Raw genomic sequence first — 20734 nt, forward strand, 5'->3', positions numbered from 1 at the left:
TTTGTGAAGTGTCACAGGGATCATCCTAGAAAATTTGTAGTATAGTACTGCAGTCTTATGTCTGTTTGGGATTTTTCAATAGATTTCATTAGAGGAAATATTGGATCCCAAACTGGTGGTACTGAGAAACCATCTTCCCTGTTGAAATTAGGATGTTTTTTTAATTTCAATGGCCTCTCTCAGCATCCTGGGTAGATAACGGACTTCTTTTGCAAGGACCTGGGGTTTGTCAAACTTCATTGAATGTATAGGTTTATCCATGACATGCTGACTATAAATAATAAATAATAAATAAGGACAAACTCATAAGACTGCAGTACTAATTAATATGTTTTAGTTTATTCTAATGTCTATTATTAATTAATAATAAACTGAACTTAATAAAAATTCATTCAATAAAATAATTTGCAAAACTTAATATAACGTAAATTAGAACGTTTTCTTTGTAAAATTAAAAATAAGGTATTTAATTAATAACTATTGTAACTATAGTGAAAAAAATTGGGTGGTTTGCATCACTACTAGACATAACTGGAAGACTGTACCACCTCAGTCAACCGTGACCATGGGACCTGTAAAGAGCCCGAACCGTCGGTTTGTTTGAAAAAACAAATATACGCGATTTAAATCCGGAAAAATAGTTTCATTTCCTATGTGTAACAATCGCGAAAACCTAAGAACTCGATACAAATAAGTATAATTTTATTTTGATTTCTTTTTTATTCTAGTTCAGTGTACTTATTAGATACGACGTCACGAGTAGGAGCATAAGGATATATTAGTCCTCAAACTGCTACCAGCAGGAGCATGAGAAAACGGCCGTCAGTACTGCGACTTTTGACAATTTCCTAGTCGCCTAATCAGTTTATTATGAAAAAGGTTTTAACATAAAATGTAAAGTTTTAAAATTGGGACTTAATTGTATATAAAAATACATTATATACTTCGACGTTTTAAACGTGTTGCAACGTCCATTCCAGGTGGAAGTACGAAGGGAGACCCTTCGAGATCATAGACGTTAAAATCAAATAATGTATGAAACTCGTAAAAGTTTGAAATAATGCAAAATATAAGGTGTCTCTAATGTCAGTATTTATTTGGGATACATAATAATAATAAAACTATTTACTAACAAAACGCTTTACTGTAATTATTTCAAAAACCACTACATTAATAAAATTATAATCATTTACTGACTTAGAAACAATGGGTTGGGATAACATATCCGCAAACACCCTGTATATCTGTATTGTATGTGCTCGGCTTAAAATCATGATACATATTGAGCGCTCGTCTAGGTGTCGAGCTTCACGAGTCGTCAAAGGGTTTTGTGAACCAAAATAGTTTTAATTTAAATTAAGTTAATTTCTGGATAATACTTTTAAACACTGAAGTGCTAGTAACAGTGCAATACATACTTGAGATCTCCAATATCGGCAAGCGTATACATATTCCCCATCGACGTCAGGGCGACGGTTCTGGACACGGACTACGTGGAGTTTCCTGCGAGCCACGATATCAAATACCGACAGGCCTTCGGTTGGGCTCCAGCTTCCAGCAATGCAGTGGTCTCTCTGAAATATGAAACGCCGTGAACTGAGACATGGTGACTTCATGTTCCTTTGTTTAGCTGATAATATCATCTTGAAAACAAAGACATGACAAAAAATCCACTGCTTTTCCAAACTGCCCAACTCTTTCAAGGAAGAAACCAATGAAAAATGCTGCACCAAAAGATTTATTAACAGGAAAAAAATGTTACACCGTGTAAGAATATTTCGAAACAACTAAAAGTACAGTTAATACAAATACATAATAATAATAACTCAAATATATAGATAAAATTATATTATTGATATATATTACAATTAAATGGAAATAAAATAAAATTATATTCAAATGATGATAAAATTATATTTGACTTTATTTAATAAACAATAATTTCTAATTTCTAAATAATAATGAATAAATAAAAATAACCAAAAAAACATAATTAATGCTGATTTGATCAATCTTAATCTTAATCAAGATTATGCTTTCTTTAATTTGCAATGGTACAAATATTAACTTATGTAATCATTACAAAAAGCAAAGAAAAATAATATTGTAAAGAGCAAATCCTCCTCTCTCTCTCTATAACTTGCAGTGTTAATTTAGCTATAAGCCTTTTCCATCTATGTAACATTAGGGTAAATGCAATAAAGAATTGAATTGAATATATACAGGAGACCAAACTGATGAGCAATTTTCAAGGACACTTGTGACTAGGGCTTCGTACAAGATGATCCACGATTTTATATTTTTAAATGGTTTGGCGTATCGAAGTACAAAGAACAGCATTTTATTTGCTTTACTGCAAACATGGTCGTAATGTGAGAGAAATGTTAGAAAAGAGTCGAAATATACTTCTAAGTCACGATTAGTTTGGACTCGTGTAAGAGTAGACCCGTGTATGTTATAGTTGAAACACAAGGGGTTCGAATTTTTCCTAAAAGGTATCACCTGACACTTACCAACATTGAGTGACATATGATTGACGATATGGGCCGCCAATGTCTAAATTTTTTTGTAGAGCCACGCAATCATCAATTCCTACAACTTGGTTATAAATCTTAATGTCGTCGGCGGATGTAAGACATTCACACTGGATGGTATTGAGATCATTGATAAAAATCAGGAATAAAAGCGGCACCAAATTTGAACCTTGCGTAACCCTTGAACTCGAGATAAACGGGAAAGAATCACAACCACTTAACGCCACGAGTTGGGAACGAATAAGAAGGTATGAAGCAAGCCAATGTAGCAGATTTCCGTGAATACCCCCATGTGATATGCCTTTGCGAGCAGTATAGACTTTCTGTTTTTTTTTTATTACACTTATCTATAATTTAATCTATATTGTTGACTGATTTACCTACGACACTTCATATTTATGTGAACATAAATGTTGTATGTAGGTAATTTAAACAACAATAGCCCTATCTGATGGACAAGATACGTATAACAACTATAGCTTAGGACAGTAAAGAACTTTTAATTAAATTACACACGCGACACACGTTTGAAACGCTTTACAAACTCTAAATGAAAGGTGCTAAAAATAATGCTCAAAGGCGAACTATGAAGAAACTTCATAACGAGGAATGGACGTCAAAGGGTAGTTTTTAATTAAAAACTGCCTTGTAATACTTTGATCGAGAAGTTTGAGATACTCGCTTAGAAACAGTAGATGCGCCAATAAAGTTGCTGTAACAAAAATGGCTATATTTTTTTATTTATTTGTTGGTATTCCAACAGGATTGCATATACATAATTATGATTACGCAGACTACATGTTGCAGCCCTTATATGTAAGTACCCTAAATGCAGATAAGTTCATCACTGAACCAACAAAAAATTGAAATTGTAAAAGCTTGCTAATAATTAATTATCATCATCGTCATCAACCCATTTATACATCCCACTACTGGTCACGGGTTTTGGTCATAGTCCGCCACGCCTGGCCCAATACGGGTTGGGGACTTCATATTTTCTGAGAGTTGCGAACCTCTTCAACGTGCAGGTTTCATCACGATGTTTTCCATCACTGAAAAGCTCATGGTAAATTTCAAATTGAATTTCGCATTTAAATTGTGAGAACACAGAGTTGCGAGCCCGCATTTCATCACACGGCCTGATCTTGAGAGGTCAACTCATCAGAGTATCACGGCAATTAATTACAAATACTTTATTTTTGTCTTTACAATTTTAATGAAAAAGATACACGAATACGAAATTGATTAACACATAAGTAAATAATTAATTATATTCGACAGTATAAATCATTACACATAAAAATAAAATATTTCTGTTAGCACGAACATTAAGGATCCAAGCGAGATTATTCCATTACTAGTATTTTACGACAAAAGCGTCAGAGAGGGTCTCTGCAGGGTGGATATCTCTCTGTCGGATATCTACGTCTTAGCACACCGTTTATAAAGGGCAATGTACTCTAAGAATAATAGTGCAAAAAGAACTACTTGCTATTGGTGCTTTACAAGTTATTTTATAGAACAAGTTGGCGGAACGAATATTCAAAGTATCGGCTGCCTTGGAACTTAGTGAGGTACAACGAGGCTAACAAGTGAACAACAAGATATAGGATCCTTCTGAATTTGGAAGATATTAATTAGTTCCAGTACTAATTAGTTCCATCGTTACGTGTTTCTCCGTAAAATGTATTTTGCTCAAAAGAAGGTGTGTGTTGTTAGAAAGTATCCCGCATATATGTTGGTATCGCCGAAGGCACAAGAGAATTGTTTGGCGAAAAGTTTTGCTACCTCTTTACTTTCGCTACTAGCATAATATAATAAGTAGGTATGGTAACTCCAAAGAAGTGTAGCATCGCTGTAGTTGTATGTGTGCACGCCCGCCGCGCATCGTGTACGGACGCACCTTTCATAATTATATGAGAATGTGTGCCCATTCGCATATAATTATGAAAGGTGCAATACGTGAGACGAGCAGCGCTACAACGTGAGTGCATTGCGAGATTATGCGAATGTGTGTGTCAGTACACGGCGCACATACATACAAGCCGTATACATACATACTACATTTGTATGGAGTTACCATATTAGTCCTATTATACTATGCTACTAGACTGTAATCACTCAGATGCATTGGTTAGGGATGGGAAAACCACGTCGTCGGGCATTTTTGATCTCGTGCCAGTAAATTTTAAGTTAGTCACTTAGTTGATGAAGAAATGTATTAATTAGGAAGTAGACCGCGGCAAATCAATCTAACCCAACATATAATCTAGTTCAATTATTATTGATGAGATATATTCAACGGTCTACAACTTACTGGCAAGACAGGTCGACGTTTTTCCGCAACCACGCATAATAAATAGTAAAGATAGAAGAGGATGGTACAGACAAGGGCACATAAAACTTGACATTTCGAACTTTTTTTTTTATATTAGACAACGTCACATACGTTGCTCTGATTCCAAAGTAAGTAGCTAAAGCATTTGTGTTACGGAAATAGGAAACAACGATGGTACCACAAACACCTAGACCGGAGACAATATACAAAAGTTAGTTTCTACACTGACCCGGCTGGAGATTGAACCCGGGACCTCAGAGATGGTAACACCATGAAAACTGGTGTGCAAGCCACTCGACCACGCAGGCCGTCATTCTTATTCCGTTCTTATCACAAATTCAATAGATTTTAAGATTTTTATTCAATTTGAGAGATTTTAATTCAATCATAAATGGCACGTGCTCTTAATCTGTAGATATTCGCCTAGAAAATTGTACCTTTTGAAGACATCTTATTAAACGACACAAATAAATGAATCTTTAAATTGCTTACATTCAAATCAATACTGTCATGACATACGTTAACACCTTCGAATGTCATCATGCAGCCAATTTTACATCTGGTGTCCCATATCTGAAACCAAACCAATCCAATGTTACTGAAAATAATGTTACCTACATTCGATAGTTAAATAATGTCTATGATGATGATAGATGATATTGATATGATATTGTTTTTGAGTTATATAAATTTTTGTTTATTTTAGTTATTGTGTCCTGTACTTAGAAAACCCTTAGAATAGGAACTTGGAACGCGAGAAGTTTAAAACAAGACGGAAAGCTCCCTAATGTTGTGAAAGAAATAAAACGGTTACAGGTGGACATTCTTGGCATAAGTGATACCAAATGGCCAGGTCAAGGTAAACGCTTAACTTCCGATGACTATGTCCTGTACTATTCGGGAGGAGACCAACCATCAGAACGTTATGGCGTGGGAATTCTTCTGACAAGAGAAACATCTAAAGCGGTTACCAATTTCGTACCCCTCTCAAACCGAGCCATGCTGATAAAATTGCACGCCAAACCATTTGATATCAGTATCATGCAAATTTATGCGCCTACAGGAGACAAACCATTAAGCCAAATAGAAGACCTATATGAAGACATTGATACCTTATTGAAGACCACCAAGAGTCACGAATTGGTTATACTTATTGGTTGACATGAATGCGAAGGTGGGGTCAACCGTCACTCCTGGAGTGACTGGTGCTTATGGCCTTGGAACCAGAAACGACAGAGGCGATACGCTTGTTGAATTTTGCCAGGACAATGACCTTATTGTGACGAACACTCTGTTCGAGCTGCCACCGCGTCGATTGTACACATGGACATCACCAATGCACACGGTGGACCACATAGTCAGGAATCAGATCGACTATATTATGATCAACAGAAGGTATCGTAACTGTGTTAAGAAGGTGAAAACATACCCCGGTGCAGATATCGGATCAGACCATAACCCAGTGGTAGCAGACGTGGTGTGCAAGCTGAAGAGGTTACAGTTAAAGAGAATGGATGGAAGACCGAACGTGCGGAGACTTGTAGAGCCCGACATACGAGCAAAAGCCCACACTGCTATAAATCAATGGGCCACATACCATCGCACTGAAACCGTTTCTTCTGACACCGATACGTGGACTGGTCTGAAGCGAACAGTGAATGATATATGCCACCAATATCTTCGGCCTCCATGTCTGACCAGGAAACAGGATTGGATGACGGACTCTATTTTGCAGCTGATGGAGGACCGGAGAATGTTTAAGAGCACAAATCCAGACCGATACAAGCAAGTCGATGACACCATTCGAAGGGAGATTTTGAAGGCCAAAAACGAATACTACACAAATAAGTGTGCACACTTGGAGGATCTCCTTTGGAAACACGACGACTTCAATGCACATAAGCATATCAAGGAAATGGTTGGACATAAAAAGAAATCCACGAGTACCCTGACTGATGCAGGTGGGAATCTCATTCTAGACACCGGAAGCAGGAAGAACATGTGGTGTGATTATGTTGCGGAGATGTTTGCAGATTCGTCAAGGAAAATCTCAACGATCATCGATGATACTGGTCCAGTTATATTAAAATCTGAGGTTCTGCGAGCCTTGAAGACTGCTAAAACGAACAAGTCCCCGGGTCCTGATAATATACCGGTTGATGTGCTAAAGCTGCTGGAAGAGTGCCAGCTGGATGTTCTCACGCAGTTCTTCAATAACATCTATGAAACTGGCAATCTCCCTAGTGATTGGCTAAAATCGACATTCATCACGATACCCAAGAAGCAAAACGCCAAAAAATGTGGAGAATATCGTATGATTAGTCTGATGAGCCATGTCCTAAAACTATTCTTGAACATCATACAGAATAGGATAAGGCCGAAATGTGACGAACAACTGGGAGATAGCCAATTCGGATTTCGTTCTGGTGTCGGCACTCGGGAGGCTCTTTTCGCTCTCAATGTCCTCGTACAGAAATGTAGAGACATGCAAACGGATGTCTTTTTGTGCTTTGTCGATTACGAGAAAGCATTCGACCGAGTTAAACATCAACAACTTGTGAACCTTCTGTGTGACATTGGTCTTGATGGTAGAGATATCCGGATTATTCGCAACTTATATGAAAAGCAGGTGGCCACAATAAGAGTTGATAACGAGGAGACCGACCAAGTTGAGATATGTCGCGGCGTCCGGCAAGGCTGTATCCTATCACCGCTGCTTTTTAATATTTACTCGGAGGCTGTGATTTCAGAGGCCCTCGAACACCTTGAAGCGGGAATTAAGATCAACGGCAAAGTCGTTAACAACTTGCGCTATGCAGACGACACTGTTCTTATTGCTGCATCAGAGACGGACCTGCAAGCAATTGTAAATAGGGTTAATGAGTGCAGCGAGAAAGCCGGCTTATCGATGAACATAAACAAGACAAAGTTCATGGTGATCTCGAGAAATCCGGATTTGAACCCAAACATATCAGTGGCTGGGAAACAACTAGAGCGGGTACGACAGTATAAGTATTTGGGGGCTTGGGTAAATGAAGCATGGGAATCCGATCAGGCAATCAAGACCCGGATAGAAATTGCTCGAGCCTCTTTCAATAAAATGAGGAAGGTACTGTGCTGTCGTCAACTCAACATAAAGCTCCGAGTCAGGCTGCTTTTATGTTACATCTGGCCTATCGTCTTGTACGGATGCGAAACGTGGACATTAAAAGAGGGCACTACAAAGCGTTTACAGGCATTTGAGATGTGGTGTTATCGTCGCATGTTGCGCATTAGCTGGACACAGAAGGTCCGAAATGAAACAGTGCTTCAGCGAGTACATATGACCCCGAAACTGATCCCATCTATCAAAAGCCGTAAGATAGAATATCTCGGGCACCTGCTCAGGCACGATAGATATAGGCTGCTGCAATTAATAATGATGGGTAAAGTGCAGGGAAAGAGACGCGCAGGCCGTAGGAAAAAATCGTGGCTGCGAAACATCCGGGAGTGGACCGGCATTACCTCGGTCGAACAGCTGTTCCGGTTGGCTGCTAATCGAGACGAATACAAGAAGCTAACGGCCAACCTTCAGGATTGAAGAGGCACCTCAAGAAGAAGAAGAAGAAGTCCTGTACTTAGGTCTCCAGGAAGACAGTTCTTTAAGAAATAAACAGAACCTTTTGTATTTATATTTTGATAAAATGTGAATTGTATGTGTTTTGTGCAATAAATGATCCAATAAATAGTTTGCATTTTGTATAAAATAAAATAAAATAAACGAAAGCAAACCGACTACGCAGGTACACTTTTCTCTTATATCATTTAATATAAGCATTTATGTCCCTTAATTCTTTGAAAATACGGTATAAAGAGATTTTTGATAAATAATTTTAACATAAAACCGCTGGATGAGCGAAGTGATTTAATCTCGACAGAGAGAGACGCTTTTCAAGAGGTCATTCCCTCCGTGTACTATTCAGGTTGTGTTTACACTGTGTTAGCGACTTGCATCAAGTTTTTTCATGGGTTGTTACAACTTAAATAATCTATTACTGAAATTTAGACAAGTAACTACAAAGTCTATAGGGGCACATTTTGGTCCAGATATTTTTTTAACAGTTCATAATTATCGTTTAAATAGTAAATTTATAATATATCAATTAACGAGTTTATGTACGGGAGACTGAGGAGAAACTCGAGGCGCATGTACGATATAACGTTACGTCGCCTGGTAAGTATATGTAAATACTCTTAAATATAAATATATCGTATAGAATAATCTCAGTATAGAATACCTACTAAAAAACCGACCTCAAAAGTCATTCATCCCCTAGTTTGCCACCCTTAAAGGTGAAACAGTTGGACTACTACCAAGGTACCGAGGTTCATAAATGCCGGAGTTATCGCGTAACATACATACAAAAAAACATACAACTGAATTGAGAAAATCCTCCTTTTTTGAAGTTGGTTTAAAGTATAGGAAATACCTTTTCTTAGTTAAGAGCCATGCTAATAGTCAATCGTCACCAGAGGAGTGGTAAAACCGTGTCAACCGCCTATTTGAGCGAAAACGAGTAATTTTTATACATTTTAGGATTTTCCGTACGGATTTTTTTTTAATAAAATATAAGTGCGCATTTGACCTTCACCTCACCTGATGGAAATTGACGATGAGGTCGACGATGGATCATACACACCTAAATAATGCCTATTCACTCTCGCCATGAAAAGGCCCAAGTTATAACGTTCAGGGAACAAGTCTGCAGGCAGGGAATTCCACTGCATAGCCGTTCGCCACATAAATGTGGAAGCATAACGCTTCATGCGAATCTTTGGAATATCCACAATATAGGGGTGGAACCCAAGCTTACGCCTAGTCCCCCGGTGATGAAAAGGGGAAGGCGGAATTAAATCGTGTAATTCAATCGCACACTCTCCGTGATATATCTTATAAAATACTGATAAGCAGGCAACTTTACGGCAGTGTTCAAGGCTCTGCAGCTTCGCCTCCACTAATTCCGAGTTACCTATAAGCCTCTTGGCACGGTTGTCAAGTGAATTGACTTGTGTTTGGTACAGCTGAAGCAACTGTCCCGGTGTAAAGTAACGCCTCACCCTAGAAAGGATGCCAAGCTTCCTTGCTGCATTTTTGGCCATTGATTCAATGTATCTGCCGAAGTTTAAATTAGATGACAGGTCCATTCCAAGTAGCTGGAGGCAGTTGGGTATCGGTATGGATATATAACGAAAAGTCGGAGTCAGCTCAAAGGGACTCCGTTTTGTAGAGAATAGACACGCTGGGTTTTGGTAGCGTTAAATTTGACAAGATCGGCATCGCACCAATCGGGGACTGCCTTGAGCATCAAATCCATACGGCTAATCATGGACTTTCGACAAGACTGTATTTCCTCTCCATATTTACATTATACCAAATGCCTAGGGTGCCTAAGTTTTTCGATGGTAATGTCACTATTCAAATAAAGTGAGCGCCATCTGTTAAATTCCGAGAGAATAAAAATGTAAAACTTACGTTATGTGAACAAAACAATTATTAGCTGTCCTTTTTTTACTTAATCTGACTAATGTATATAGACATGAAATTGCGAGTGACTTCCAGCTACACTATGTTACGATATGGCGCTGCAGATTAATTAAGTAACACACACTATAGGTGTGTTGTTCATGTCAACTCCTGTTAATTCACCTGTACTTATTTTGATTAGTTTACCGTCCAACAGGGTTTTTTAATGTTTTTTTAAATTCTTTTGTTTTAAAAGTATCACACCTTAGAGTGGTCGTAGAGTGAAGTATCGCTGAACTTGAGATTACATCGATGCAAACGCGCAACTGCATCGATACCAACACACGTTTAAATCGATACAAACACACGATTACATTCACAATCACCTATAAATCCCAAGTGTAGCGATGCAATAGTGTATTTATATCGGTGCAGTTGCACGCTTGCATAATCTCGCGGGCGTGTGTAAAGGTCGACGATTAGCGACTGCATCGCAACAGCATCATCAGCAAACGAGGCAAAACCACACATTAGTTGTACTTCCCCACAATATAGGCATGATGGCCACAGAACTTTATACACTTGTGCTGTGAACTCGACTCTGGCGCTGGAACGTTAAATGTTTTGTTCTTCTTTTACTGGCTTATTTTAGAAGCTTTGTTAGTTTGTTTAGAGCTACGCTGTGCGGTTATATTACGTTCTTTTTTTACTAACTTGCATTCGTGCACTGAAGAGTTTCTATTTAACAAAGCAAATGTTTAAGTGTGCTTAAAAAATAGTGCATTTCTGGTAAATGTAGTAGCACCTACAATTCTCTCTAGCGTTTAAAACGAGTTTGGCTAAAAGGCCAATATAAAAAACCATTGAATTTGCGTACAACCTACCAATACCATTAACGAAAACGTGGTAAACACTTTTGTGGAAAGTATGTCATTATGCATACCCTCAAAGTTTTGTCCCAACTACCGGTGGCAAACACGTTTGGTTTCTGATCATGACATCGTACAGCAACCACTTGCGAGCTATGGACACGTTGTAGTTTCTTCGGAATGAATTGTAAGCGAAGCTTGTGCACTTTGAAAATCACCTCTGGCTGTAAATAAGGAAGGGTCGATATCAAGGGTTCGATGAATTCGTGTGAACGTAACAAAGCACTTGCCTTGCTTGCTTAAAGGATTAAAATTACGGGTATGATGACGATCGAAGCATATACTCGTACATATAGGTACTCGCTAGAAAGTGTGACATTCGTGGTTTAACTTGTGATAAAATATTAGGATTTGTAATCAAGAATGGGTGGATGAAAACGTCAATAAACACATTTGGAAGACGGAAGTACCCATAACACTGGACAAAAGTTATGTGTCGTAGCTACGTCAGATTTACAAGGAAAACAGAAACATTTTTTTCGTTTCTAGTTCAAGATATTCAACGTTATGAACACTTTGAAGTCGCCAAATATTAGAGGGCCTTTCTGTGACGCCCTATACAGTACATATATATCCCTTATTGAAACTCAAAACGAAAGAGGCAATCAAAGAGTTACTGTTACTACCAAAGCTTTTCTCTTGGTTTAACATTGAACACAATTCTTACAAATTTCGTTCTCATTTTTATCCAACTCCTAGGGTTGTTTAGATAGAATGATACTATTAAAAATGATCTTCAGAATATTATCACGTAGAAACATTTTTCAAATTATTTGAAATAAATGTAGTTGGTAATATATATTCACCTAACTATTATTACTAGAAAGTAGCATTGATATGTTTTCCCGTTTTGATAGCGTAAGCCTATTTACATATTACAGGCACACTAAATACCGCTTTTCTTTTTAAGTCGAGGATTTATGATCCAGTTAACTGTATCAATCTGACGAAATAACAATCTGACTGTATAGAAATCTGTCTTAGTAAAAATCTGAATATAAGGTAAATAATTGTAGACTAATATAATCTCAGTACAGAGTACTAAAAAACCGACCTCAAAATTCATTCGTCCTGGTTTGCAATCCTTAGAGGTGGAATAGTTTCTTCAAATTTAAATTGGACCGCTATTGAGGTACCAACAAAAAAGAATCATCAAAATCGGTTCACAAGTCGTTACCGAGCTATCGCGTAACATACATACAAAAAAAAATACATACAGTCGCATTGGGAACCTCCTCTTTTTTCTGAAATCGTTCAAAAAAATAAACATCTAAATCGTATAATTGTCCTAAACTGATATCCTGTGATCAGGAATTATCGCGATTTGTTCTATAAACCGGAGCTACTCATTGACAATTGGACGGATCGTTTGATTTTTTGTCAATTTCATATACTTTACGCCTCTTTGGGGTTCTTTTTCCCTCTTTGGGGTTGGCAGAAACAACAGCCTTCCACTTTCTATGAACCTGACACACATGTTTCGCCTCATCAACACGCGTCTGTGCTTCATACGTCATGCTGAATATACTATTGACAGAGCCTTGCTTTGTGACGTCTTCTATTTGGTCATGGTAAGTTCCAACATTACCACCAGCCCGCCCTGCTTACCAACTTGCCTCTTCACTCTCGCTAATTTCTCTAATTAATTATTGGACGGATATGTAAAGGAACAGCAGGGACATTTTGAAGATGATAGCTAATAAGTTTGTACTATGATGTGGAAGTTTTTTAGTGAGATCAAATCACTATTACTTATTAAATACTAAGGTGTGTCAACTTACCTCGGATATAAATCGCGTATATATTTTTTTAATAAATAAATTTCTTCTCATAATTACTTATTTCTCGTCTACAAAAAAAAACGTGAATTTTACTGACGGTCTACGGGTAGATTCTTGACTATTGACCTACTTTTTGGGGGCCCAAGGACTTAGAAGGGTCTCATAAAGGCTGAGTACAAATTTATTACTAAAGCAATAAAATGGGATTAGGCCGTAACATTTTGCGGGATATTACGTATTACGAAAACACTTTAAGCGTGGTGGGTTGATTCAAACTTTGTTGTAATTATTTTTAACTGCTATTTTATTTTACTTATATTAGTGAGCGTGCCTACAGCTCCGTTACCTATCTGGAAAATAGGGAGAGTACTGTACATGCTCACCCGAGGCACACAGGTTTCGAAATTTCTTGAGACAAAAAAACAGGAAAACTGGAATTTATGAACCCTAAAGAAAAAGAGTACGATGTGTATCGACAAACTGTGTTGAATATAAAATACATCATCTTACTCATTTTGGGTTTTTTATGATAATTGTAAAGCGCAAAATAATAATAACATAGAATTTATTTAAAACTATAAGACAATTCATATATGCGAAAAGCAATGTTATGTATCCTCAGTAAAGATATAAATGCTAAGAAGCTAATAACAGCAAATTGTAACACCTGTCGACTTTGGTATTACGTCTTTAGCTAGAAATTAATATAAGACTATAAGAAGTACTTAGGTAATTAAAAATTTAATGAGAATAAAATTTTGAAATTCTCTGTATAATTTTTAAATACGTAAAACATTGTGTAAACTTACTAAAATGTCTATGAGTGCAAAACTATGAGATGTAGAGTACCCACATTAGTCTCTACATCTTCCACTTTTAGCATCCAATCGATACTACAATTTTTAACAATACGTGGGGATCGTCAAAGTCAATTTTTAATAGCCTAAAATGACGTCGTTACGATGACACCATATTGCAATAAAGTGGTGCCATAATAATCCCAAATAAATATATTTTCATACCTTTGCCGATGACTTAATTGTTATAAACATGTCGTAACCATCATAACCTCATAACAGTTGATGGCTTCTAAATACAACAATTTGATATGTTAGTGTTTTTTATGTGATCAAGTGACGGGACGAACGAGTCGCCCACCTGGTGGTGAGTGATTGTGGTCAAGCGTGTATCTATTATATATAAAAAAAAAGTGGCAAGCCTGTCCATAACAGTTGCAGTACCACTCAGTACTATAAATCATAAAGATCTAAGGGGCAATGCTATTGCGTCCGTTACTCTGAGACATAAGTAGACAAGTCTCATGTACCTGTAATTTCAGCAGCACCAATTACCCTTCACAACCAAGCCAGCGCGGTTGACTGGCCCGTCAAGTAAAGGGCCCGACACGTTGGTTTGTTTGAAAAAACAAATATACGCAATTTAAATCCGGAAAAAATTGTTTCATTTCCTATGTGTAACAATCGCGAAAACCTAAGAACTATATGATGAATTCAATCGACGAATCAAAGGTAACTTTTGAATTTTCTTCTATACAACCATAGACGTAATAAGGCGAAAAATGACCAAATTCACTTTGATACATCACGTCGTGTCGAGTGATCTTATTATTTGATTAATTTGTCAATAGTTTTTGGACAATTATATTAAATCTCTCGTTATTCTTGTTAAGCACTTTATGTTGTTTACTAAATGTGGAAATTGGTTCATGGCATTTATATGAACTTCGAAGAATTTGCCCAGAAGCGAATGAGGTTGTAACAACCCGCTAGTTCAATGATAACCCTTGTCACCGGACAAACATGTTATACATAGACCATCGAGCACCACAAATTCTGCGGTCAAAGGTAGTTTGGCGATTCTTCCAATGAATTTAATATGAAAAGTACCTCTTGCGTTTCCATGTCATAAACTTTTACAGAGCAGTCCGCCGATCCTACGACCATCTTCTGGGAATCGGCTGTTAGTCCCAGGGAAAGGACTGGAGTGCGCTCTATAAAAAGACAAAGTGCCTATCTTTAATACGAGTATTTACTCTTAAATATGTAGACGTGTAGCGGGTACCTAATCTTTTGAGTAGTAATCCCAATGCATCGAGTATATAACCAGAAATAGAGACGAAATAAGGGCCATATATTCCTCGTAACACATTAGCGATACAGCTCTTATAAATATCAACTCTCGTTTGCACTGAAATATAGACAAGCCAACTACTGACCTGTGTGTACGTCTCCGTATATTCCAAAAAAATATTCTGTATTTATTGTAATAAAGATAATATCTCTAACAATGCCGTGCTGTTCTATACGGTAGTGTGAGAAGAACAGCAAAACATTTAATTACAAAACAAACGGAATCACATTTCATCGGTAATTAAATATTAAATATGTAATTTTGCAATTTTCGTCCATTATTCGTCCAAGCAAAGCTTAAGTTAACTGGTCGATTTGAAGTGAAACAGTTGACGATACCCATTGACGACACCCGTCAATTGTTTCGAACTCGGGCTAGCCAATCGGAGCGCAGTTGTCACAGTAATGATATAGCAGAATAGTTTTCAAACAAATTAAATGACATTTCTTCTCTATTTCTGGTTATATACTCGATGTTCCAATGTCAAGAATTCAGCATCAACGTCACCAGGCCACCGAAGAGTGAGGCATCGCCGCCGCAGGAGACGGGCGTCCAATGAGCGCCCCACCACAGTTTCATTCAAATTAGAAAAATTCGCTTGAACGGTCGCCGGTAGCGCATTTTTTTGTATCATATGTTTTAACTAAATAAATCGTAGTCATATAACGTATTACGTTCTTCATTTTCATCCATCAACCAAGTTCATAACGCAATAGTATTCACCCAATGCGTTGAATCGTGCATTTTAATATAACAACCCAAAGTTAGGTACAAAACAAAAGTTGCACCTTGACTGGACAGTCGAAATTAATACATTTGCTGTAACTTTCGTGTTTTACTCTTATCCGATCCGTTAAGTTCACATTATGCATAATTGTCTCAAAGCGAATATAAATTTAATTTATGTATTCCAGAAATCGACATCCGATTTCGTGGACTATACTGGATGTTTAAAAGTAACAGTTTGCTGTCTCTTGACAAAAAGCTCCTCATTTAAAAGATTGCCCTCAAACCTATATTGATTTACGACATTCAACTTTAGGGTACTACATGCAATTCAAATACCGCACTAATACAAACCAATGCAGATTCCATTTTCAAGCAAATTTCTCATACGCCTTGGTTATTTCAAAAGTCCAGCAGCTACCTAAACATGAACACAATAAAGGACGAAATTCGATCTTACGCTATTAAATACAAAAAGCGTCTGTATCACCACCTTAACCTGCTGGTAGCGCAACTGACTATCCCTGACTCAATGAAACGTCTTATAGAGGCGACAGGCTCTCGAACGTCATAAACTAATTTGAAAATATAGCTACAATTGAAGGGACTCCTGCTGGAGAGTTGACTCTACATGCCACAAATTACGCAACTCATCTGCTCACTCATCCAAATAGTCGCAAAATTACATGAACAAAAAACCTTATTTATGCTCTCATTTCACTCGTAACACAAAAACAACGTTACGTGTGATGAACGGTGAAGAGTTGCCAGAGGCGGATGGGTTTCCATAGTATTGAGTATTAAGACATTCTAGGGCTGGATCGGCTCTGATGCAATATTTTGGAGTATCTTGACCATTTACGTTCATCTGGAAATAAATATTTAAGTTACAAGGATTTTGAATTAGTGAATCAAAGAATGATTCCGTTGTCAACCATAGATATAGGTACTATGTATATAGGTACTATGTATATCTATTGTATCAACTGAAATGGAAAGCACTTTGCATTAATTTTTATTTATTTCATGATATTGCTCTCTGAAGTAACAGGCACACGCTGCAAATTTTAAATTCGGAGATTTCATAAATGTGCTTAAAAAATTCTAGGTTTGTCTGATAACAACAATAGTAATAAGTATATTATAAATATTAAGTGGTTTATACTTTTCAAATATACATAAGACATATATACATAATTTCATTGTATGATGATGTATTTTACTTACCATTAAAAAAAACTTAATTTTCTAGTTTAGCTTACCAGAAAGTAAAGAATATTATTACTGGAACTTCGACTTATACAACAAAAACAAACTTAATAAGTTTAATGTAGAAACCCTTGCCCGCCGTCGAGTTACCAGTGACTTATGTACATTGGTAAAAAAAAAAAAAAAAATTGGTGGATTTAGTGACATGTTACTGGATAAGATCTACATAAGGGTGCCAACTCGTCCAGTTCGCCTACCTTAATTATTTGCTAATCAAGCTTCGTAAGTAACATTTTTTCTGCAAATAGTCCAACTTACCGAACGTGTAGATCATATAGTGATATTTGCTGTAACCATGATATATTCCGCGAAAGCATTCCCGCATTCAAAAAGTCCGTCTTATATAAGGCTCATTCGATCTATTTTAAGACCTTCTATTTTAAAATTCTTCTATAATGTTATCTTATTTTATTTTTTATGATTGTTTTTTGTTCATAAGATTCATAAGAGAGAGAATGCAGATTTACAGATGTTTCTTTTTAAAATAATATTGTTTGAAAATAATGCTAAAAATAATTTTATATTTTCAATTTTAGAATATATAAATTAAAAATAATTTGAAAATAATTTGTATCATTACAATAAAAATAAAATAAATAAATAACTTAAGAGCAAAATTATAGTCAGGTGTACTGTTCTGTGTTGTTTATGAAGTAATTATAGTAATGTGTACATTGTAAGTATACACTTCAGAACTAGCTAAAATCATTTGATATCAGTGTTTTAACAAATATGGTTTTTCGCTGTCAGTTGCCATTTTTCAGCTTGTTGTATATCCAAGAATTATAGAGATAAGACTTCTACAAAAAACTAGGTATAGACCTTTAATTACTGATCCCGAATCTGTACATAACTCAAATGTTGATAAAAATGTTAGCTATTTTGCGGTCCAAGAGGAGAATACAAGTGGTACAGGGAACTACTTCTGTTTGTCGGATTGTGAGAAATCGACAGAAACATTACTTATCCGGTTTTTTACTTATATAGGTAAAAGAACCTACATGTTTAACATCAGGTATATCAAGCTTGTACACGGCCCCGTCAGTGCATGCAGCATAGCAGACGTTTTTATCAGTACGACTGTACTCTAAAGCGTACACAGGTTTAGGGGGAAACTGAATGTTACGTAGAGTCGCCATCACCGTTCCAATCTGGCCATGTCGCATCTGAAATAAAAAATAAGGTTGTATGATAAGGTTATATAATAATTAGGTTAAAAAATAAGATGATGAAATATTCAAACAAGTAAACATCACAATTTAGTATTTTTCTTCAGTGAATTTAGAGAACGATATAAATACAATCAGGGTCACCCCTACACGACAAACGACAAAAAGCTGTAACAAAATCTCCTAGTTTCTGGAGGAAAACTAACGAAAACGAACAAAACTATGGTCAAAGTATTGAGTGCACTAAGCGTACCTACTTTTTATTATAATTATTTGCATAGCGCTGAACAAATACACACAGCAAAAAGTGGCAAGTGTCCTGTGATGAAGCATGAAGGCTTTTTCTGGTCAATTTTATAATTGGAATTTGAAAGTGAAATTGACCAAAAAAAACCATTGGTTTAAAAAAAAATTAAAAACCAGATTTTCAGTAATTAGCAAAAAACGTGTTTAATCCCTGGATACTTGATGAAATTACAGGCACACGGGAATTGTCAACTTATGTCCAGAGTGACGGGCGCGGCGGCAGTGTCAAATCTTTGCAATTTAAAGCTCTTCAACCGCTATAGACTGGGGCGGGCGTGTCGCTTACCACCAGGCACACGACTTTTTCGTCCTGTCACTTGATATCATAAACAAATATAACGTGGTATTACACAAATCGTGTCGAAAGTTGGATTTTTCGCACTAGAGCTTTTTACTTTTCCATTTTTTTTTAATTTACTGTTGTTTCAAGTCTTAAACATAGAACTAAAGAGGTTGTATATTTAGTTTATGTGCTTTGTGACGTAAGTCATTTCCTTATTAAAACTTTTATTTACAAACATCTTATTTGTTTAAATTGCACAGGTGTTTTATAAAACAACGGGTTACATTTAAAATTACCAAAATATTTTTCATAAAGATGGCTGATTGAGTATTAACAGTGACCGGAGGTGAGTATTAAGCGAAACCGCTGCGCGCCGCGCCACCAAAATAGTAATTTTAATGTGACTGATTACTGGCAACACTTGCCATTGTACTCTGAGGGTAGTATTCTAGAACTCTACTCAATGCTCAAGTCCTGACTTGAGTGTTGAGTAGAGTTCTGGAATACGACCTTGAATTTGTATCAGACAAAGAAATAAAATGAGTTTTTTTTTAAATACCTACTGTTTTATTTTACTTTCAATGTAGTTTTTTCGCAAATGTATTAAAAAACGTCGTTTGATACACGTGCGGATTTGTCATTTTCACTTGTCTCGAGTCTTGACCTTCGCCTTTGGCTCGGGCCAAGAAGCCTCAAGACTCGTGAACTCGTGAATAATGACTAACTTTCCGCACTTGTATCAAAAATAACTATTTGATGCGTGTACAATAACAGAAGTCATAAAATAAATTTGATTACAGCAAATCTGGAATTGATTTTGAAAACATAAACAAATACCTGAACAAGTCCTGTCGAATGACCGATAATAAGATACTGCCCATCCGCAGAATACACTAAAGCTGTAATAAAACCACTATCGGCCATAATCCATCTATTATACAACACTTTATTAGGAGTATTCTTCAAGAACAATTTATCGTTCACTGCAACCCAATCGATATCAATTCCTTTATTATTTCTCTTAGAGAACATAGGGTACCAATATTTGATTTTACCACTCTCATAGTAGGAACTAAGTTTCTTACTGAAATCGTCGATAATTTTACCATAAGCCTTTCTTTCGTCCATTTTTTTCAAGACCTACTAGTTGCTGTTATACTTGATTGTAGTAAAACAAAAATAGTTGTGTATATTACTTTGAACTTTCAAAATTTCCCACCAAAAAGTTTTATTAAAATTATTCTTAAAATATATCTACACCTACGAGTATAGCTCCAGTATTATGACCAAGTACTACATTTTCAACATCAGGCGTATTAATAATAGACAAATCCAATTTCTAATCTAAGCATTAGTGAAACTCACGATTCTCTTTTGTTCCAGGATTGCCTACAAGAAGCAATGCTTTAATTTTATCAAATGTAATATTAAGCTTAAGTTCAATTTCATCATCGATAGGATCGTCTACACGTACCTAAGAATTTTTAATTCTGAGACTGTTGTTGCGGCTTAAAGATTTAGTTCGCCCTGTTTTCATTAGTGAAGCAGCTAATGAAAACAGGGCAGGGCGAACTAAATCTTCAAAGCAGCCCACAATGTCTAATTTTTTCAATACTCCCTTCAGTTTGATTTCAAATTTCCTTCTAATGGTATACTTACTATATTTTACTAAATAATTTTATTATCCTACGTCAATTCGTCAAACAAAAATCATATCTCCTTGTCAAACAAACCCTTATAACTAG

At 36.4% G+C, this 20734-nt stretch overlaps 1 protein-coding gene across 1 annotated transcript in view; it reads right to left on the minus strand.

The window, feature by feature from the left end:
• LOC113237090 overlaps positions 1-20117 on the minus strand; it is a 38138-nt gene extending 18021 nt beyond the window's left edge. The window contains exons 1-7 of the mRNA XM_026473350.1: positions 19827-20117; positions 18233-18397; positions 16707-16830; positions 14993-15096; positions 11319-11468; positions 5365-5445; positions 1504-1574 (exon numbers count right to left, since the gene is read on the minus strand). Of these exons, the coding sequence (XP_026329135.1) occupies positions 1504-1574; positions 5365-5445; positions 11319-11468; positions 14993-15096; positions 16707-16830; positions 18233-18397; positions 19827-20117 (986 nt within the window). The remainder of the gene's footprint in view (positions 1-1503; positions 1575-5364; positions 5446-11318; positions 11469-14992; positions 15097-16706; positions 16831-18232; positions 18398-19826) is intronic.
• Positions 20118-20734: the final 617 nt, after the last annotated feature.

This window comes from Hyposmocoma kahamanoa, unplaced genomic scaffold (genome assembly GCF_003589595.1).
Source record: "Hyposmocoma kahamanoa isolate Upper Pololo Valley unplaced genomic scaffold, ASM358959v1 93, whole genome shotgun sequence".
Taxonomy (NCBI): domain Eukaryota; kingdom Metazoa; phylum Arthropoda; class Insecta; order Lepidoptera; family Cosmopterigidae; genus Hyposmocoma; species Hyposmocoma kahamanoa.